We start from the raw sequence: 22,300 nt of genomic DNA, 5'->3' as shown, positions 1-22,300 counted from the left end.
CTAGACCAGGGGCCTTTCAACACACACAATGCTGTGTCGCATAAGCACAATTGCTATGTAGGGGAGTGTTTCTGAATATTCTGATATGTCCTTCCATTCCCACAGTATCTTAGAAAAATTGTTATGGATTCCCTTTTGTTCAAGTGAATTTTTTTTGCCCTTTGTCTCTCACAGAATTCCATCATGTTCCCCTGGAAACTTAGGGTTCTCTTGAACATTCAGAAAAACCCTGGTCTGGACTACATTGTGCAAGTACCATTAAGATTAAAAGCAAATGTATCATTTATAGAGTTATCCCCAAAATACTAATTATTGATGCTTTTGAAGTACCATATTGCATTAGAATGATGCAAGTTTATATTAAATATATCAAAATTGTAACTTCTACCTCTAATTCACCAATTGTAATGGGGGGGGGTTGTATGTGCCCTCAAGTCAGTGTTGATGCATGACAACTGCCTGGATAAGTCACTGCAAGACTGGTAAGATTTCAGAAGTGGCTTCCCTTTTCCCTGGATTGCGTGAGGGATTGGCCCAGTGTCGGTTTAACAACTGGTTTGGTGAGTGCACACTTCGTGCTGAAAATGGAGCATTTAGAAGCTCAGCTGCTTACCTTCCAAGACAGCAACGGTAAGTAGAACAATGAGGGGGGGAAATCAGCTTTGCCTCACGATTGAGATGAGCTAGAAAGCAGGAAATAAAGGACGGGATAGGGTGTGGGTGGTACCAGCTGATTGTCAGCGCTACCGGTTTGCCCGAACTGGTCCAAACTGGCTGAATACCACCGCTGGATTGGCCCAAGTTTACCCAAATGGTTTTGTGCCTAACACAGGACTACAGATCAGTTCTAGATTCTAGCCTGGTGCCTTAACCACTATTGTATATCAACATGGCTCTGTTGTGGCTTTTAAGGATCCATAATGCTTTTTATAATATATTTATTCTGTAATGGTTATAATTTACCATTCCTGACAAGGCTTTAATAGGCTACATTTAGACTAGTCTTACATGCAGAGGAATACACAAATTTTAAGATGTGTATTCCTCTGCATATAAGACATCGTAATTGCAGTATATAGACAACTTGACTACTGTCACATTGAGGCATAAATCAGTTTGACAGATAGATGCAAATTATCTTGAGATAATCTCTTTCCTACAAATTTTCATTAAACTGAACAGAAAATTTACTGTGATACTATACTAAATAACCAGTCCAAATAGAATAATATAGGCTTAAACAATGAACCTCAGGGTTTAGAAATTCAGTTTGTCAGAAGAGGAGTGTACCAAATGTACAAAAGAAAGAGAGAAGTGCAACTAAGGATTTCAGATAAGGAATTTTTTAGTATTTATGTTACTCAGTTTTTACTTCCTCTTTCTGTCCAGAAAGTAGGCTGCATCATTTTCATCATGTAAAAACATCAATGCAAAATCCATCATTTGTCTCAAATTAAAGAAATATTTTTAAAAAGATTTTATAAAGATTTCTGCAGAAAATGGCAGTGAAGAAAAATCCAATGCTGAATAAATAAATGCAGCAGCATCAAATAAATTACATTATTAAAAATTTTATTTGGGTTTGGTCAGTACAGGTAAGATAATATTGGAGTCACAGAGCAATATGCATTAACAGGATACAACAGTTCTTAAAACTGAGTAACTATGCACACAAAATTCTTAAACATTGTCACCTAAAGAGAACACACAGATGCATAGTGGCAAAAGTGGAACACAAACTACTATAGGACTCCCTCACCAAGTTTATTTTAGTTAGAAAACTACTGTACTGGGCAAACTTGGCAGTCATTAACCCACAACTATTATGACAAAGTTTTGAGTGTTATAAACAGTATGAGTAAAGAATGCCCTTACACAGCACAAGTTCTAGATATACACAGATTTGTACATACGTCATTGTGTTATACCTGGAAATAAAATTCCATTTTCAACTTCACATTAACTCAAAATATACCTTGAGCTTACACAAACATCCTTTTAGCAACATTCAACGTAATCAATTGTTAAAATTTCAGAAGTGGCAGAGGTATTGAAGCAGAAAACCCACAAAGGCAGAATTGTGACATATATGCACTAATTTGAACAGTTCTGGACAGTTTCTTCTCCCAATTAAGTGACACTATAAAAAATTATTTTTGCAGAAAAAGGTTACAAAACCGAACCCTGCACATTTACGTTAGAGTCCAAACCATTCTGAACATGACGAGACCCCGAAGTTCTGTTACCTTTCACACTGACTGTTTTCTCCTCTTGTGGATCATGATTAGAGTCTGTATCATTTGAATGGTGAGTAAGAGAATTTTCACTACCAGTGGGAGAGTCTACACTTTCGTACCCAGTACTGAGTTGATTTATATAACTACCAGATCCTCTGCCAGTTCTATCTTCAGAGTGGTTGGAAAGCTTATTACCATTGCTTGGTGAGGGTGGAAAATCATCCTCTGTTCCACTACCTTCTCTATAAAAACCAGGCCCCGCTGTCCTCTGATGTGAAGAGCTGCCATTACTTGGTCCATTGGCCAGGCGACTGCAATCTTTGCTCATGGTTTCACCCTGATCTGTAATTTCACAAGATGGAGTCCGGCTGGTACCTGGAGTTGAAGCTTGTAACTGCTGCTGCTGATACTGAACCAATTGTTGGCGAGTCTCTTTCAATTGCTGCTGTAGAACTAGAATGGTACTCTGCATACCTTCTACTTCCTCATCAAGCTGGATGATGAAATCATTCAGTTCTATATGAAGAAAAATAATTTAGAGCATATACTTAATAAATAGGATCTGTCTCTTCAAACTGGGCATAACTAAACAACATGCTCAGTTTCATATATTAATACCTTACTTGATCTTAAACACATTCCATCGTAGCCCTTTAAAAAAATAAATTTAATATAAATTTAGAATCTATTTTCTGTGCATGCATACACACACGTGAGCAACACAAAGTCCAACAGAATACCTTTAAAATGTAAATTTTAATCCCTATTTTAATTTCCATCATAATCCTTTTTGTTTGTTTAAAGCTTTGGTAAAGCTCGTAAACAGATTTTTGCAATTATGCCTAAATTCAGCATAAAGGAAATACATGAAAAATACACTTGTAAAAAGGTCAACTGATATGCAAAAGTCCCAGTGGTGGATCTGCTTATCTAAATGGTTACATATACCTTGCTGCTTCTAATTACTTTGAGTTAAGCAATTAAATCTTTTCTGGCCAAAACCGATCTACAAATCCTAACATAAAAACTAGTACTGAATTCAAATTGTATGCACTGATAATGTTCATAAATAAGATTTGCTTACTGTACACAAATAAAAGAACTTGATATTAGTAGCAAGGTATTTTCTACCTTTCTGCAAGAAATGTATGTCCATATATTTTCTTTTTTATAAATTCTAGCCTATCTATCAACCATCTCCTACACAGTTCCTTCCGTGTATTTTTTTTTAATTCCCAAGATTCTTAGGTAACACAATCTAATTGATCTGGATAGAATCACATTGCAGTTGCTCTTTACTATAATGACATACAGTACAACATTTAATTTAAATGTTAATTAAATGATGTATAAGTTCTATGTGGCATTTAACAAATATTAGACCCAAGTAATAATTATAGCATAGAAATCTTTGAGCACATTGTAACAGGACAGCAAAAGCTGTCTCTGTTACAAAAATCTTTTTAAAAAGATTTTTAAAGTTTGTAGTATATTACAATTTAATAACTAACCAATTTAACTAAGTTGAGCTATGGCTTCTGAAGACCCCAAAAGATAAAACAGCAATGTGGAGACTGGCATTAGACTTAAAATCTATGGTAACTGCATCTGATAATTATATTTTGAAATTATGCTCATTGAAACAGCACTGATTATCTTCCTTTTGTATCTCATATAGGGAAAAAAACACAATTTCTAGTGCAGTTTCATTTGTTTACTTGTATCTTAGATATAGCATTCATATAACTAAATGTCAAAAACGCATTCAAAATAATTTTTAATAAGAATTAAATCAAAGTTTGCTAGCCGCAATAGCCTATTACTTAGTGAAGATTTAAAAACAAGTTTCCAATGGCTAAGAAACAAAACGAAGATAATATTACACAAAATAGTCTTCAACCACACATTTACATGGAAGCAACACTAGAAAACTGCCAAATTCTTTTTAAATTAAGTGCTAACTTTCTGTAACTGTCTTCTAAGGCACTGAAATAACTTTACAGTAAGTAACTAGAAGAGAATACCTTAAAGACTAAGCATTTATGTACCACCACTAGGACTTCTGCTTTTCAAAATAATAATAATCAAAACACTATAGAATAACCACAACATGCTTAGTTTGTATTATGATTTTGCTCAGTGGAAAAGAAAATTTTTGCAAAGGACATAATCATACAAGTTAAAATTAAACATATAGTTAATTGTGTGAAAAATTCATGCTTAATTCTCACCATTACCATTTAGTTGTGCTGGTAACTGTAACAAGTTTTATGAGTTTGAAATTCCTTCCAGAACATTTTAAAGGTGTTCCATAGTAGAAATGTATAATACCATAATGTTTTGACTTTTGAAGCTTACACACACACAGTACAATTCTCTATTTTCTTTTTTAAAAATCCCTTACCATCCTGACTGCTTTTAAGCTCCTCACTATATTTCTTCTGTAAAGCCAACTCTGCCTCAAGTTGTGCAATACGTCCTTGGGACAGTTGCCTTCCAAGCTCTTGATTCTCCTGGATAAGCATTCGACACTTCGCCATTAACTTTTTGCCTGTTTGGCTGTAAAGGAAAGAGCCATCTATCATAAAATGAAGACAATTTTCTTTCATCTCCCTTGATAAAAGCTGCCACTGGGAGCACTATTTCTGTAACACATCTTTCTATAGTATCTTGCTGCCAGTTGCCATTGAACATTTTTTATTGGTCTTCTGGCCCCACATGGCCAAGCTGAAAGGCAAGTATCTACAATAAGCAACTATAATTATGATCAAAAGATATCTATTGCTTTTATTGTCTGACTAGGCAATTTCAGTAGAAACGACTCTAAGAAAATATGGGCAAAAATGATGAAAATAGCAACATTCAATTTTTGGTTTCTAGGAACAGGAAAAAAATGGATTTACGTAATGAAAAGCTTAGTCATGTCTGTAAGTTTAACTCCATATCTTTGAATTTACACAAATTTGGAATCACCAAAAAGAAAGTTTGAAGATTTCATCTGCCTCCTATTGACCTGGCCAAGTATTCTGCTCCAGTGTCAAGCAAGTACAAGAAGTGTTCCTGGCAAAGTAAAGCTTTGAATGGGTTTTAATGTCTTTAAGGTTTTTAATTTTTAAGTGTTTTTATAGTGATTTTTTGAGTGTACTGTGAGCCACCCTGGGTCTTCGGAAAGGGGCGGCATATAAATTGAATAAATTAAAAGCTCTTCTGCACCTTCTTTTTATATACACTGAGCTACTTGCTACTTTGCGTAAGCAGCCTATGCTAACAGAAGAAGCAGCATCTACCTATATGCCTGTCAGCTATCTAGGAATAGACAGTCACACTGCAGTAGGCTAGTGTAAGACCAATATGAAAGTTGTAATAAACTTGCTAAATGCAGACATAATCTCTGCCAATAGTATACAAGTTAACTGCTGCCCCTAGACCAATTTAGTTACTTGCTGCTTTAGTTATAATTCATTGCTTGCTCTTTTTTTGCCAGGAAATCCTTTCCTATAAATATCTAACTTCTCCCCTAAAACAACTAAGAGTAATGTACCTTTCAGAGCTTAACATTTTATATAACCAGGAAGTTTTTTTCTAATGTTTAAAATCTTTCTTGGATTATTATTTGAACTTGTTTGGTTCAAGCCTAAACTTTTAGAGCAGTGATGGCGAACCTTTTAGACACCGAGTGCCCAACTGCGAGCACGCACATGGCCAAATTGAAAGGTGTGTGCGCACAATCGCGCACATGAGCAGCAGAGACCCAAAGACCAGCTGGCCGGCAGAAGGCAGGGCATCCCAACACAGGCAGTGCGGCAAGAGGTTAGATCTTTTTCTTTCATGAGCTTCTGTTTCATCGTTTGCAGGGAAACAGATGCTTACAAAAGAAACGCCACAGAGATCTGACCTGGGGCGAGGGCGCGCGTGCCAGCAGAGGGCTCTGCGTGCCACCTCTGGCATGTGTGCCATAGGTTTGCCATCATGGCTCTAGAGTAACTGATAATGTGACCTATATAAAAGTCCTTCAAACATGGAAAAATAACATGTTTTACATTGCTTTTTTAGGCTAAAAGGTTTGTCCTCATGGAACTTTGATATTACTTATCAACTTTATCATTCATAGTATACATCTGTCAACATCCTTCTTGAATTGTGGTATTGGAACTTAGAACTATTTCTATTTGACAAAACTATTTATTACATATATTTAAAAAACTCTATAAAGCAGTGACAGCTTAGTAGTAAAGCAGCAAACATTTGCAAAATTAATTTAGATTTAAACTAATTTTAAAAACTGAGCTGGTAAACCAATGGTATGATTCAATATAAATAAAAATTCTTAAATTATAATCTGGCCAAAAGCACCATTGGAAGGCAAAATACCTATCCTAAAAGGCTTAATAATGCAATAAAGCACCTTTTCAACATAATAAGCACATTATAACTATTGGAAGATAACTTACACATATCATTTTGAAAGAGAAACGTGGCTTAACAGACTGCTAGAATTAAAATCCCAAAAGAAAACACATGGGTACATGTATCCAATTTAGGTTTTTTCAATGTTAGGAAGTTATACTTTGCAATATCATGCCTATTTTCTGAGCTTAGCAAATATATTTGAAGTTTTGATCACATCACCTAAGAAAGCTGATTTCAGCATTTTTCCTTTGGATTTTTTAAAAACAAATCTAGTAAGTACCTGTTTCAAAATTGTAACTCAATGCAGAATTATTAAATTACCCCGCTTTTTGTCTGATTGGAAAAAAACTGACACATTCGACAGTACTGTTTAGTAGACTGACACAAAGGTATCATACAAAATAGTTTCCTACATAAATTATTTTTCTACAGGAAAACTATAAATATAGCATAATGCCCAACAGTGCATATATTGTACATGTGTGGAACCCATTGTGAATCCTGGCCTCCAAAAATATGTATATTACATATTACAGCATATCTAGCTTTTTTGTTTGTTTCTCATACATAAACAACTTGGATGAAGTAAGTGAACCCAAAATTTGGCTAGTTGCCACAAAGCTATTTTAGATATGTCAAAATTTCAAATATGCCTTAGATTTTTTTTAATAACAACCTTCATTGAATAGTAAACACTCTTTAAAAAGCAGCATTTTATGAAGGTTAATAGAAAAAGACATATCCCAACCCTAATTTCCTGTAATTAAGTGGATGATTCTTTGGATCCTGATTGCCTGTAAGAAATCTGGCTACAATAGATTTACCACTAATAAAATACATAAATGCTGAATATTTAGAATCTGAATAACATTTTAAAGGGTTTTTTTTTAAACTTAGGGCAACATTCTAACTCTTGTAATTTGAACTAGATTTTATGTATATTAATTTATATGTTAATTTATAAATGACTAAGATAAGCAAAAAACAAACACATTAATTAATGTAGGCAATACAGTTTCACATTGTCCAAAGCATCTGGAAGACACCAAGAAAATCTTAAAAATGTCAAAAACTAAACGAATATAATTTTAAAACATATTGTTATCTAATGAAACACCCATATTGTATCTTATTCCTATTCATGTTCATACTGTGAATATGATTTTCTCTTGCTGCAGTTCAAAAGCCTGTAAACAAGGGCAATGCAATACAATTCTTAAAACACTGTTGAAAAAAGATAAGATTTTGAGCACAAACTTGCAAAGACATAGGATCCACAAAATATTATACGCAAATACAAGAATATTCTTTCCTTAGTACTTCAGAATCACTTTCACAGTGTAGAAAAATACACTACCATTTTGAAGCATAAGATCAGAAGAAAATTATGGCAGAACACATAAGACAAACAACTTAAGGAAAATATTTTAAAAACAATAAATTAACACTCATCTCTTGAACCAAACGCTTTCAATCTGGGAGCCTCTGAGTTTTTTGTTTCTAAATTTTCAAGAAACTTGTTTCTATCTCTGATATATGGTAGCTAGGGGTATTGAGGATTGCAGTTCAAAACACCTGGTAGCCAACAGCTTAAGGAACACAGTCTTACAATTTTATAGAAACAACAATAAAGGAAAGTATAATTGAGTACTTAAAAGTACCAATTTCACATTTATCTTCTAATTAATCTATTAATCTGATTATGTGCATATCGAAGATTGAATTAAGACTACAAATTAGTCCTTTTCTGAAACCATTTTTTAAATGGCAGGTGCCTATTTTAAATCCAAACAAACTGGATATATATAGAAACTAAACACTATCTTTCTAAATATTATCTGATCAAGTTGGGAATTCACAGGCAATTTGTATGACACAATTAAAACATACCTATGAAGAATGGTTTTCTGATTATACATTCAACAAGTTTTACAAAGACAAGTGTAACATATTAGGATACTTTTTTTTGCAGAAATCTTACCTCAGTTCTGTTGATAGACCTTTAAAAGATCTTCCATCCCATCCCACCAAGATGATCTCCAAAAGCCTGAATTAGTGTGAATGTTTTTCCCTTTTGATGAAATACCCATGATTTGTATACTATCACATTTTTATGTTGAAATAATTTTATCACAGGTATATGCATTTCATAAAATGGTTGTTTTAGATTAATTACTGAATGTGGAATGCTGGAATTATTATATTATGTCCAGTTGAGATATTTTCAATCAACCTACTAGAGAAGACTATACAAATATTAAGACAAAGCAAGAAATTTTAGAAGCCTTTCCACTGTAATCTTGAGAATACTGAAATGTCCGATAAAACTATTCCTAGAAATCACTTAGACATGTCATGGCGCCAGACAGTACCAATGATTTTGAACTGTTGTAAACCAATGGGATGTATGCAATAAGCTTTGACATTATCTTTCTTTCAGAGAACAGGATAAAACATGGTAGCAGCCTGTTCTCCATTCTTTTACGTTCATATTTCACGGGAGCTTCGTACAGTGGTTCAGCCAGCTGTGTCTCTCAATTATTTGACATTACCTATTTTAAAGCAGTTTAAGTGCAGCTTTATATAAATCTAAATATACAAATGCATCATGCTAGCTAGGCAACCGACTCTGGTATGCCTTGCATAGTTTGCATATATTTTCTCAGGATAATAATATATATGGCAATTTTATACTGTCAAGGATAGGATAGGAATCGCAACTAGTTTTTGCTTATATATTCTAGTTGAGATTCACATGTATACAACTGTTCAACAATATAAAAATTGGTAATTAAATTGCATCTGTTTGTACAGCACTAGATTTAGGAATTTACATTTTACCAGCCATCCACAGAATAATTCGTTAATCCAAACCATGACAAGTTTCACTGAATTCCTATAAAGCCCAAATGCTAAGCAAACCAACACTTGAGTGTGTGTATGTTCTCACAGCTGATTAGCAAAAAATGTGATTTAAACAAAATTCACCTCATTTGAGTTTTGACCCAGCAGTTCAGTGAACAAGGAGGAAGTCCACAGTCTTAATGGCAAAACTGACTTAATCAGTCTCTACATCACTAGGTTTAGGATTAAGAGCGAAGCACATTCCACTTATATGTTTTACTGGAATTTGATATGATCAATTCATGATTTAAAATCTCTAGGTTCTCCTCCAATTTGTCTGTAGACATAGTGTGCCACAGACTTTAGACTTCTGCTTCTCCCTCATTTTCTTCAAACAGAACCACTTTGCAAGTGTCTACATGTTCTAGAAAGTACACATTTTCTGTGGTGGCCACTTCTTCAGAACAGTCCGACGCTGTCAGGCCTCTGAAGCAAAGGGGGGGAAAAGCTGAAACACAAGGTTCATCTGGTAAGTTTTACATTAAGCAATACAAGCTGGACAGAATAAAATGTAGCTTTTGGCTCAAAACGTCTGAGTCTTGGTGTGGAAACGAGTACGTGGTTGTCCCACCAAAGCATTCTCTGTCAGGGAAGTCTTGACTGGGGAGTATGTTTTGTTTACCTATCAGGTGTAAATTTCCAGGCACTCAGTTCATTTTGGGCTTGTTCCAGTTTGTCTTTAGTCTGTTCCAGTTCACCTTTCATTTTTAGGAAAAACAAGTTGATGGCTGGGTCCACCATTGTTGATCTCAGTTGAGCAACACTTGGTTGCTGGACTTGCTTGAGGTACTGTATCTGATTCTGCATGAAGGAAAGAAATATTAAGTCAATATATACTATCATAGGTCCACATAATCTGAAAAATAATCCTTTCTTTTTATTGATATTAATAGAAAATAAAAATGAACTCTGAAATTATATGACAGAATTTATATAGGGTGCTGTAAACACCATAACAATTCATACAACCATGCATGCACTGATCACAAATTTTAAGAAATGGCACTGCAATACATGCACTTTTAACACATATGCAAGAGGGGCAGAGATTGCACTGCAATGTACATGCACTTTTAACACATATGCAAGAGGGGCAGAGATTGTATGATGGTAATGTTTCCATTTTATTTATATACTATTTTACATTTTATAAAATATTTATAATTATTTGTAATTTTATAAAATAAGATTTATAAATAAATATTAACATTTAAACAATTTTTAAACTGAGCAATTTAGTCTTATGAAGTTTAGTTTTTAGTGGTGGCAATATCTCATAATCTTAAAAACCTAATTCTTACATATTGCGAGGAAAGAAAGGTAAGCTTTGATTTTAGTGAGGCAGAATAAATATTATTGTAATGGTGAGTTCCAATTACACTTATTCCAGTATATTCCAGTATATACACTATTTATTATTCAGTAAGCTATTATAGTGAAAATACAATGTTTAGAGAATCATACTAATACAATAAATTTTGTCCTCAAAAATCACAAATTCTCAACGTTAGGGTTGCTGAGGATTGGAAACTCAAGAGAATTAAAGAGTAAGTAAGAGATGACCCCAAGAAACTTCAGTGGATTTAATAATATACTTTCATTTGTCCAGTTTTGGGAATATCCAAGTAAGCTAGAGGGTTGCATGTGGTATCACTGAAAAGTTGATGACATCAAAAACGGCTAGAATAACTTTTTCAACTTTTCCTGGGTTTGAGGACAGTAGTTTATGGTGAGCATGGGAAGCCTCTTCAGGAAAACTGTTCCATTTCCATTCTTAAAAATTACCCAACTCTTATCAAAAACAAGTATACTGCTAAAATTCAGTGGTAAAATTTCAACAATGAAGGTGAGGGAATACAAAGCTAGGAATTGTCCCACTCCATTTTCCACCATTATTTTTGAGCGCAAGCACGCGCACACTACAAATTGGCCATTTTGCTGCTGAATTTCAATTTTATAGTTTTGAGATGCTAGAGAACAATAATTAAGGTACAAAAGACACACATAGACCACAATCTACCAGATGCATTAAGCAATCAGTAAGGTTTTATTCTAACCAACTAAAACCATCAAGAACTTTCACTTAAACATAGATAATTTCAGATAATTCTATAAACAAAAGTGAGCTATATTCATCTAGTATGATACAGTTGCAACAAAAATGTGAATGCAAGCTCACTTGTACTGAATACAAGTTTTATAAGCATCTATTGTGAAAATTTGAAAGGATGCTCAACAAATATATGAAATGCAATAGAGAGTTGGGCATACATGTGTGTAATATTATCATGGATTATGGATAAAATTTGCTATCAAATTTTAGTAGTGTGGTTGGGGGTGACTTCAAGGACTTGAGATTCAGAGCTGCACACAATCACATTACCATTTCAAACAAAAAAGAAGCTTTAGTTTTAGATTTATATGAACATTGCAACAGAATTGTGTAATACAAATTAGTGGTTTTTATTTACAGGTTCTCTAATGTTAGTGATCTATCTAATCTCTGTATTGAATATGTTTTGTAATCATTATCATCTATATTAAAGGTTGCTATTGAACTATAGTAGCTCACAACTCTGAAAAATTAGTAATATGTCAATATATTTTACATCACTAATACAGGCTTTTGATAAAAATATAAAATTTCAAACCATGCTAAATAGTAGGAATAATTAGCACAACTAATGAATAGAATTCTGTCTAAAGCATTCAAAAGCAAATCAATAGATTTCAACAGAGACAAACTCAAATGATTTGATTAATTTCACTTACAGTACACTCTTGCATTTCTTGTTCTTTAGTTGCTAGTCGCATCACCAAGATATTTTCCCTTCGAGCAGATTCTTGTTGTTGTTGCTTCAGTTTTTCTTCGGATTCTCTCAATCCTGTTACATCATTGGCTAGTGTAAAAAAGGGAAGAAATTACAAGATTTATTACCAGAAACCTTCAAAATAGTAAGATAAAAAGATAAACAATAAGATAAAAATAGTATCTAAACAAAACAAAGACAAGATAATGTGATTCATAAATACATTCCCTTTTGGAAGGAAATGTAAGAAAGAAAGATATAGCTTCTATGAGAACACAGATAACACCACAACAGAATTCACTCTATGACTATTTTCTACTGGTCTTTTAACAGTTCACAAAAGAACAGAAAATAGTAATGGCATGACAGTGTTATCATACAAGCTATATGACTCTGTCATAATCCTCCTTTTCAGTCCTAATGTCCTAAAATCACCTGCAAATGTATGATGGTAATCTTTTACAACCATGGAAAAAAACAGCTTCTGGGAGCTTACAAATATACAGGGTCGTTAATTTTTAACATTAATACGTGCATTTATATACATCAACTATATATTCTTTATATGGCCCAGGACAATTCCTCTTCACTCAGTGCAACCCAGGACAAGCCAAGAGGTTGGACATATCTGTTGTATGAAAATGTGAAGAGCTACAAACTACAATCTGCTCATTTGCACCTATCAGTTCTACATGAAGCACAAAAGCATCAATAACAAATGCTGCCAGAATTTTCTTCTACTTGCATTTTACTTTGAATTTTATCAACAGATTCATATTAAGGAAAAGGAAGCAACTTTCTTTGGTACATAAAATAGTAATGTCAAACTCTACAGGCATTGCATGGCTACAAACACAATCCGTCCCTAATTATTGTTTCCAGTATTAATCCCAGGGCACAGGTGAAGCCAATGTTTTCTCCCTAAAGGGATAGTTCTGGGACAAGAATGAGTAACTTAAAATAATCTAAACTCAAATCCCAAAGATATACCACATCTTAACAAGCTCATTATTTTATGAAGGTTTCTTGTTGATTGTCGTTAAATCAGAAGTAAACAAGCTTGACTATCCAAAGGAAGAAAACATAATCCTAAAGTCTGTTGATGCCCTAAAGACTATTTAATAATTAGATTATCTTATTTATTGTTAACATATTAAGTTTGTCTATACAAGAATAACATATCTCTCGTCCAATAAAAACCATATAGGAGCCAAGTAGTAATATAAAAGTTGCCCCATATCAATTTCAGAATTAGAAAGTGAAATATAAATCAGGTTTAATGAAAATACATGTATTACAGCACATTTAAAATGTACTATCAAGCAGGTAGTGCTTTCATGGATACATTATAAGGAAATGACTATCCAAAAGGGATAATCCAAAAAAAGTTTTAACTAATAAAATAATGAAATTTAAAAATATGCTATGTATAACACAGTTTCATTTAACAATTATCGCAAAACAATTGGTAAAATCAGATCAATTATGTGAACTACTATGTACACATCTATCACATGTCAACTGAGAAAATATGCCAATATCTGTAATTGACAAAGCCTGCTTTAATAAATGTATTCAGAGTAACATGGTTTGGGTTTTGTTTTTTACATACTGGTGAACTGAACAATATTACAGAAAAAATATCTAGCCTAATGTATATGCCCAAGGGAAAGCCTTCCATCATTTCATATTACAAATTATTGATTCAGACAGTGTATAAATTTTAATGTATCATTAGAGATTGAGTACAGGTAGTACTCATAGATAAAAAAAATTATAATAAAGCAGTGCAGTCATTAAGTTATGCATCACATGACCACACCTGATTTTGCAACCTTTTTTTTGTCGGACATTAAGCGAATCACCTGTGATGGTTAAGTGAGACATTAAGTGCCTACAATTTGTGACCTACCTCCAGTCCCACATTGACTATGCCTGTCAGAAGCTAGCTGGGAAGGTCACAAATGATCACGTGACCAGAGGATGACATGATTTATAAATGTGTAACAGTTGCCAAGCACTGGAATCACAATAACGTGATTGCAAAGATGTTACAATGGTTCTAAATACAAGGACCTTTGCTTAAGTCACTTGTTTCAGTACTGTCATAGCTTTGAACAGCCACTCACTAAACAAATGGTTGTTAAGCGAGGACTGCCTGTATCAGTTTTATGCTAGATACTTTATCTCCTTTTCCCAGTAAGTTTTTTAAAGTTTGCACAAAAGATAAGAAAGCAGGTAGTTCAGGTATTAACTTCTAATCAGTGATCCTTTTAATTGTGTATGATTCTAAATTAGTTTTAGGAAAAACTATTAACCAATTACTTTGAATGACAGAGATCAGATAAAAACAACTTACTACAATTTACTTCAATAGGAGGACTAGCCTGATGGCATTAATATATAATCTTCCTCAAGCAGATGATAAATATTAAGTTCCCAATTTGTGAATTAATAGGTTCAAACTTACTTAAAAATGTATATACTATAGGAATATATATTTTAGTTGCTTTGTCCGTATGTGGTCCAATAATTCACCTCCCAAAAACTCAATTTTTTAAATTCTATTTTTCAAAGAATATGGCAGGGTCTAATTATATATTCAGCTGATTTTCAACTTACAGTTTAGATCAGTGTATTTGCCCTCAAGAGCTTGCACATATGCTTCATATTGCTTCCATCTAACAAAGAAAGAAAAACATTTCTGAATTGCATATATGATTAAAAAAATAGCAGCATACGATTAAACCTATCTTACAGCTTTCATTAAATACTTTAATTATCATGATAAGATATGTATAGTTTAACACCTAAGAACACCTTTAGCAGCTATAGGAAACATACACCCACAAGCCCCTACTTCAAATTGTAGTCTGCTTTCAAAAATAATCCTTTCTTTTGGTGGATTTGCACATCATCTTAAGTCAAAAACAAATTACCTAATTATTTTATGTGTGAACAAAGGTAGAGGCAATATTGTTTGAACAGGTTTACAGTTAACTTTCTTTAATAATTTTTTATCTTTTTCAGTATTTTCATCTCTGGCTATTTTGATTACTTTTTAAAATACATACATAACCCACCACACTATTCTTTTCCAGGGAATAAGCAACATAATGTAAAATGCAGAAAAGCAATAAGAAAATAAAAGTAAAATGAAGACCTAACTGAAAATCAAAAGATAAATATAACGTATAACAAAATCATTTGCCTTATCTCCTCATATTTTTCTATCCTTGCAAAGTATATTTAATAGATTTCAATGGCTCAGTGAAATTGTTAACTGCTTTTAATCTCCTACCGGTATTAGGGCATAAAATGGGGCTAAAGTAATTCTATAAAACAGGGGTCCCCAACCTCCGACTGGTCCATGGCCTGCCAGGAACTGGGGCCACACAGCTGGAGTTAAGTGGTGAGCAAACAAAACCAAAACCATCCCCCCCCCATGGAAAAATTGTCTTCCGCAAAATTGGTCTCTTGTGCCAAAAAGGTTGGGGATGCTGCTATAAACAACTGACTCAAGGTCACTAAATTGAAAACTGAATTGAGATTTTCCCCATGCTTGTTTAACCCATCCCAAATGTATATTACATGTACATAATCATACCTTTAAACTAATTTCAGATATGAAAAAAAAAGATTCCTACACCTGCATTAATCACTTGTTTTGACCGAGTGCAATGTGCAAATCTAACCACTGTGCTTTCCAAATTATTATGTATAAAACATTATGTATTATGAAAATCCAAATTAATAAAAACAATAGCCTAGTGCAATATGTGGACTCTATATCCATTACATAGGTAAATATTTGATTGAGTAATGCTTCTGTCCTAATGACTTTATAGACACTTCCACGTAGTGTTCTTTAGCAAGTGACTTGTCACTGTCTTCTTCCAAGTTGTCTTTTTCAAAGTCTTCATCTAGCAATAGCTCTTAGCTATCCTGACAGTCCTTCAATTCAAATATTAACCAGAATTATGCAGCACTTCAGATTTGATTTAGAAGTGGTGCTCCAAAATATGCTCGTTTTTAGGTCTGTACTTCAAAAGCGTCCCCGCAGCAATTGTGCAAACTCATAAAACATAGTTGCTTTAATAAATTGCAGAAAGATCCTAATTTGTGAATCCACATTTCAAAGGACCTCTTCCAAATTGAATCCTACGAACACTGATTTTTCTTTTTAAGAGATTAGCCAAAAACAGCTAGGGGCCACTTATGATCAAAACAGAGGTCTGGATCAAACTGCAGGTAATTCTTGCTTAATGACTATCCATTCAGCAAGCATTCAAAATTATGATAGTGCTGAGCAAAGGGATTTATGAGCTGTACCTGACGTTATGGTCATTATAGTACCCCTGTGGTCACATGTTTGCAATCTGGGCTCTTGGCAACCCGTTCATTTCCAATGGGTCGCCAAGCACCTCACAACCATTTGAGCAACATTTGCAAACTTCTGTGATAGCTTCCCCAGAAAGTCAACCACCTGTTAGAAGAACTCCCTCTGGTTTCTTGGGGAGGGCTAAAAAAGGTCTGCCCTGAGATCCAAACAGGGTTTCAGCACAGAGCATTTGCAGCCAGACCCAGAAATCAGAGAATATCCTCATCTTTGGGAGTTGGCTGCAAACATCTTTCTCAACCAGTCTCTGAGAGTGAAAGGGCTGCCCATCAGACAGATTCAAACCCTTGTGGAGAAAGTCCCTCTATTGGGCAGCTGTTTTGAGTTAGTTTAGTTTAGTTTAGTTTAGTTTAGTTTAGTTTAGTTTAGTTTAGTTTAGTTTAGTTTAGTTTAGGTTAGGTTAGGTTAGGTTAGTTTAGGTTAGTTTAGGTTAGGTTAGTTTAGGTTTAGTTTAGTTTAGTTGATTTGTATACCGCCCTACTCCCGAAGGACTCAGGGCGGTGAACAGCCAAACAATAAAATACAGATACAAAAAATTTAAAAACCAGATAAAATCAAATTAAATCATTTTGGCCCAGACAGATTAAAACACCCCAATAATTTAAAAACAGATTAAAATTTACATATTTAAAAAACGGAAGAGATTAGACCAAGCCCGCCTGATGGAATAAAAAGGTCTTCACAGCACGGCGGAAGGTGCGCAGATCCGGGATCCTCCGTATCTCACCTCTGTGAGATTTTCACCTCCGTGAAAGTACTGCCCACTGGAAGATTTTGACCCCATATGAGGTCATCTCCCTTCGGCAAGCAGCTATTTCTCTCCACCCGAGATCACTCAATAACCACAACCAGGAGTACTGTCATTGAGCAAAACAGCCACATGACATCTCGCTTAACGACCAATTCACTCACTAATCAAAGATTCTGGTTTCAATTGTGACCATAAGTCAAGGACTGCCTATAAATAATGGGATACTTACTTTTCATTTTTCTGAAATTTTCTTTGAATCTCAGTAAATCACAAACTACAAAATTTGGTATCTTAAGCCTTTAATGTCTGATTTAGCTTAAACTTTTTTAACATTTTCATATGCAAAAATGGTTCTTCATTAGTCCTTCTTATTCAATAAGCTATTGTGAAGATCCAAATTATTCTATGTAAGACATGAGAAATGAATTTTTGCTATTATGAGATAGACCATCATTTTACCTTAAGATCAATTCCTCTCTAGGTAGAACCTTGAAGTCTGTTTCACTGAGACGGGCCTGCACAAAAATAATTTCATTGAATTATTTCATCTAGCATCAACATGGAAAAAGTAATAGTAGAATACATGTTTCCAGATTACCTTCTTTGGAAGTGGTTCTTCATTAGTCATTGTGAACTCTGTAGAAGAAATAACACTATTACCATTTTACCCTCTAACAAGTGTAACTAAATGTGCATACACCTTAAAGTACAAAAGTTCCAATCAGTTTGAGTATATCTAATACATTTTTATAATAGCTTTGGAAAATAGTAAAAACTTTTGTTTCAACAATGTACCACGTTGTAACTCTTGAGAAATGTATCAGTGAGAAATGTACCCTACTGAACTCTATATTATAAAAATATGTTCATTTTGTGGATAATTAAGACATTTATTTTCAACAATAATGAATTTAAATAATTTCTGAGTGCATGAATAAACTCACTACTGCTTGTGTAATACAGATTCATCCAGTTACAGATAACTCTGTTTTACTAGATTTATGGTTTTTGCCATTTCAGGAAGTAATCAATCCAGGATCATATTTATTGATTTTAAAATATTACTATTTTTCTGCACCGCATAGGTAATTCAAAGCTAACGTTTTCCACAACTAGTAGAAAGTTGTCCCTATTGTTTATAAGATGGGTAAATATGTTTTAAATAAATATATAGTATTTGCTCAAAGTTTTAGAACACTGATAGTTGTAATGATCAGCATCAGACCAGAACTCTGAAACTTTAGTTTTACAAGATGAGGCAGTCAGTAATTTTCAGGCTGATCTATTTCACAGGACCAGTGCAAAGATGAAAGAATGGCAACAAGCATGCAGCAATTAACAGTTCTGTTGTTTTATATAACACCATATAAATTCAATGAGGACCCTATAAATAATGCTTTACTTAAATTATCAGGAAAGATAATTTAATAATATTTTTATTAAATTTTTATAAATTGCAAAAAACAAAAACACTCCAAATCACAATTTTATGGAACCTTATAAGAAAGCAGTAAGTACCTCTGAATGATAAGTCTCAATTCCTGGACAAATCAGTGTAGGGGTTTTTTTTGCAACACTACAGAACTGGCTTACTTTCTCACAGGATGTTTTGACTTCCCAGTCTACTCTCTTGTAGTTTTCCATCCAATTACTGAATTCTGACTATTTTTAAGGGGTTTCCCTCATAAGGATCAGTTCACTTTTTTTTATTGTACCATAAAATTTGATTAACCCAGACTTTCTATAATTTGTTTCAAACTAATTACAATAACAAACTACTTTGTGTAAATCTGTTATTTTCAGTAGCTGAATTGAAATTTTCTTTTTTCTACTGCAAATAAATATCCATTTTTATATTAGATGACTTCTAATTCTAAAATAATTATCTTCTCTTTGCATGCTAAGATGTATTTGGAACAGATTTAGGGACTTGAGATATTGTTCTGCATACAGCCTTCATCTCTTATGTACAACCCTAAAATTAAGAACATGATCTGACCCCAAAGTTTTTCCTATAACAGCCCCAAAAATGTAAGAGTATAATAAAAAAATAGAATATGTATTGTTAGACATTACTATGCTATAGTAAACTCTGCTGAATAAATATTCAGTAGAGCTAGCCAATTTCAATTTAAGATGAAATGTTTTTCTCAACATCTTTATTAAATAAAATAAAAAATTTATTTTAATGAAAAATATTTTTCCTCTCTTCATAATAATCACTGGACTGAGATAGATGATATAGCAACTATGGTTAAAACATTATCAACATAAACAGTTGTACAAATATCTCATCTCATATAAACCTGGCTGTATAATCTGAAAAAAATGCAATCTTGCCCTTAGTACATTGTGATTTGTAGTCTGAGCAGAGGCACCATCAACATTTTAACTCTACATGTGAAGAGCTTGGTCAATACAATAAATAACTTTCTACATGCAACTAATTTTTATATGGGCAGGCATAGCCAACTGGATCACCACTGAATGTAACATATTCATTGCAATGTAGCACATCAATGATGATAGTTCTTTCTAAGCAACCTGTAGAATGAACAGGTTCTTCCCCAACTTGGGTCTTCTGCAAGTGCATTGGGCTACAATTCCCATTTCTACCAATTACTGGATATGCAGAAACAGATGATTTATAATTTGACATAGGAGGAAATCATTTTGAAGAGTCATTTGCTATGTGGAAAATAATCAATCACATCTTAGGTTTTATACAACTTCTGTCTGCACAGTGGCAAAACTGCCAAGTAAAATACCAACAGTTCAGCAGAGGATGTAAAAATAATGAAATCTACGGTCAGTTTAAGGCTTTAAGAGTAAATCTAACTATGTTTTCCTCCAGAATCACTGTTAACTTCGTAATAAAATATAGCAACATAACCTATCCTATTTTTTTATTGAAAAGAATTAAGACATAAAATATTGACAAACTTAAAACCATTTCGCAAACTAAGGTCTTAAAAATATGAGTATGTGATCCGCAGCCCAGTTCAACCCATTTACTCAAAATATTTGGACAGTCCCGTGTATATAATTTTTAGACGAACACGCAGACACGTGACCTTATATCTTATATTTCAAGCTTCTCAGACTAGAATTATAAAAATAAAAAAAAAAAACCGCACGTTTGGAACCGATCTGCAATCGAAGAATGTAAGAAGAACCGCTTTAAATCCTCCTCGCTTTATGGCCGTCTAGGTAAACAAAACAGGATCTTCCCGAAAATAAAGGTCGCCTGTCTAAAATGGGCCTTCGGGAGGATCGCAGCAAACGCGGGCGGGGGCGGCCGACAAAGAAGATGCTACAGGCGTGGCGACGTCGGAGCCCGCGAAGGGCTGCCGCAAGGGGCTCGGGGCCCCGAACCTCCCGATGCACACTGGACGGCCTTCGCAATCTCTTCTTCGTTCTTTCCGGCGGTCTCTCGTTAAGGCTGGAGTCGGCGGCGCCTCGCGCGGGAAGAGGCGGAGTAGGCCACCACTCACCTCCCGCCGATGGCGGCGCCGCCAAGGCGTCGCGTTCAGAGCGCTCCAGATGCTTCCAAGGACGGTCTCTCCTGCCGCATCGATAAACTTAGAACCACCGCCCTGAAACGGTCACCACCGCCGCCACATTCCGCTTCCCGCCCCGCTCTTTATTCGCTGGTTCGCTGCGCTACAAAATGGCGCCCGAGAGGGAAATGAGAAAAGCCGCCTCGCCCCTTCCTTCACTCCCGCCTCGTCCCAGCCAGAAGGCAGCGCCGCAGCAGCGCGGAGCCAACCGCTGCCACTCAATTCCCCGGCCCCTCCCCCGCCCGACTGCCACCACTCGCGCGCCCCCTCCCTCGCGCCTCCTCTTCACTTACCGGCCCAGGCAACCAGGCAGCAACTGACTCCGCGGCAGCCGCTGCGGCGCTCGCTTCGTGCCGGATCTATACTTCTCCGTCGCTTCTTTCGCCCCCCCCTCCCTCCCTCCGCCGCGCGCAGACGGTACTTCCTTTTGCTCCTTTCTATAGAGACAAACAGCCGTTGGCGGGAAAAGGGACAGAATTATTAATATTTTCGGAGGGGAGGGGTAAAGAGGTGCGAAACGGCCATGTCGGTCTACTCTACTCCCCCCGTCTGTCAGGATGCGCAGTTGCAAAGCATGATGGGTAGGTGGGGGGGGGGGGTCGGTCGGCGGAAGGATTCGAAATCGTACTATATAACCACCTGCAAGAGTGAGGCTACTTTGGCGGAAGGAGACCTGGCACAGAATAAAAATAAAGAGCGTCGTATCTTCATTTCTCTTTTTCGAATTGCAGGTGGATTTTGCACAATGATTCAGTCAGTGGTCGTGGGCTCGGTTCTCCTGGGCCCAGTTCAATACTGCGCAGAATGCAGAACTATCTAAAATGGTTATCTGAAATTGGCGTAAAGGTTGCTTTTCGCTGCGTAGGAGTGATCCTTTTTTCAAGATTATCGATTTGTTTGTAATTCAGAGTTTTGCATGTTTTTGTCGTTCTGAAACAGCCGGAAAACTATTAATCAAGTGTTTCAGGAATGATGAGCCATTACTTCCAAAATATTTTTCTGCAGGATATTGGTGGCCAGTACTGCACTAATCGTTTGAGTAACGTTGAACTGGGATTAACTGGGTTTATAATGCTAAAGAATCAGTCATGTTTATCAAACACCAATAGGTAGGTTCGCACAAAGTAGTACACCAAGGGGTTTTGACGGGAAGGGTTGTAAACAACTTGTGGGAAGCGTAATTGTTTTTTTTTTTAAGCTGATAAAGTTGTGTAAACAAAGCAGCCATA

At 35.1% G+C, this 22,300-nt stretch overlaps 1 protein-coding gene across 4 annotated transcripts; it reads right to left on the bottom strand.

Moving 5' to 3' along the window:
• Positions 1–1,555: 1,555 nt before the first annotated feature.
• Positions 1,556–21,452, bottom strand: WTAP (WT1 associated protein). 4 transcript variants are annotated; one of them, XM_070932625.1, is made up of 8 exons: positions 21,365–21,452; positions 18,110–18,147; positions 17,971–18,026; positions 14,984–15,042; positions 12,324–12,451; positions 10,174–10,352; positions 4,642–4,796; positions 1,556–2,753 (listed from the first exon to the last, which is right to left on the bottom strand). In XM_070932625.1, the coding sequence occupies exons 2-8, from the start codon at positions 18,137–18,139 to the stop codon at positions 2,170–2,172; spliced, it is 1,191 nt and encodes a 396-aa protein (XP_070788726.1). In that variant the 5' UTR covers positions 18,140–18,147; positions 21,365–21,452; the 3' UTR covers positions 1,556–2,169. The 4 variants fall into 4 exon arrangements, with proteins under 4 accessions (XP_070788726.1, XP_070788725.1, XP_070788727.1 ...); XM_070932624.1 differs by lacking the exon at positions 21,365–21,452 and adding an exon at positions 21,006–21,211; XM_070932626.1 differs by lacking the exon at positions 21,365–21,452 and adding an exon at positions 20,649–20,965.
• Between the last annotated feature and the right edge of the window lie 848 nt (positions 21,453–22,300).

This window comes from Pituophis catenifer, unplaced genomic scaffold (assembly GCF_029215685.1).
Source record: "Pituophis catenifer annectens isolate HBS135680 unplaced genomic scaffold, rPitCat1.0.hap2 SCAF_1, whole genome shotgun sequence".
Lineage (NCBI taxonomy): Eukaryota > Metazoa > Chordata > Lepidosauria > Squamata > Colubridae > Pituophis > Pituophis catenifer.
This window is presented reverse-complemented; position numbering and strand designations above follow the sequence as displayed.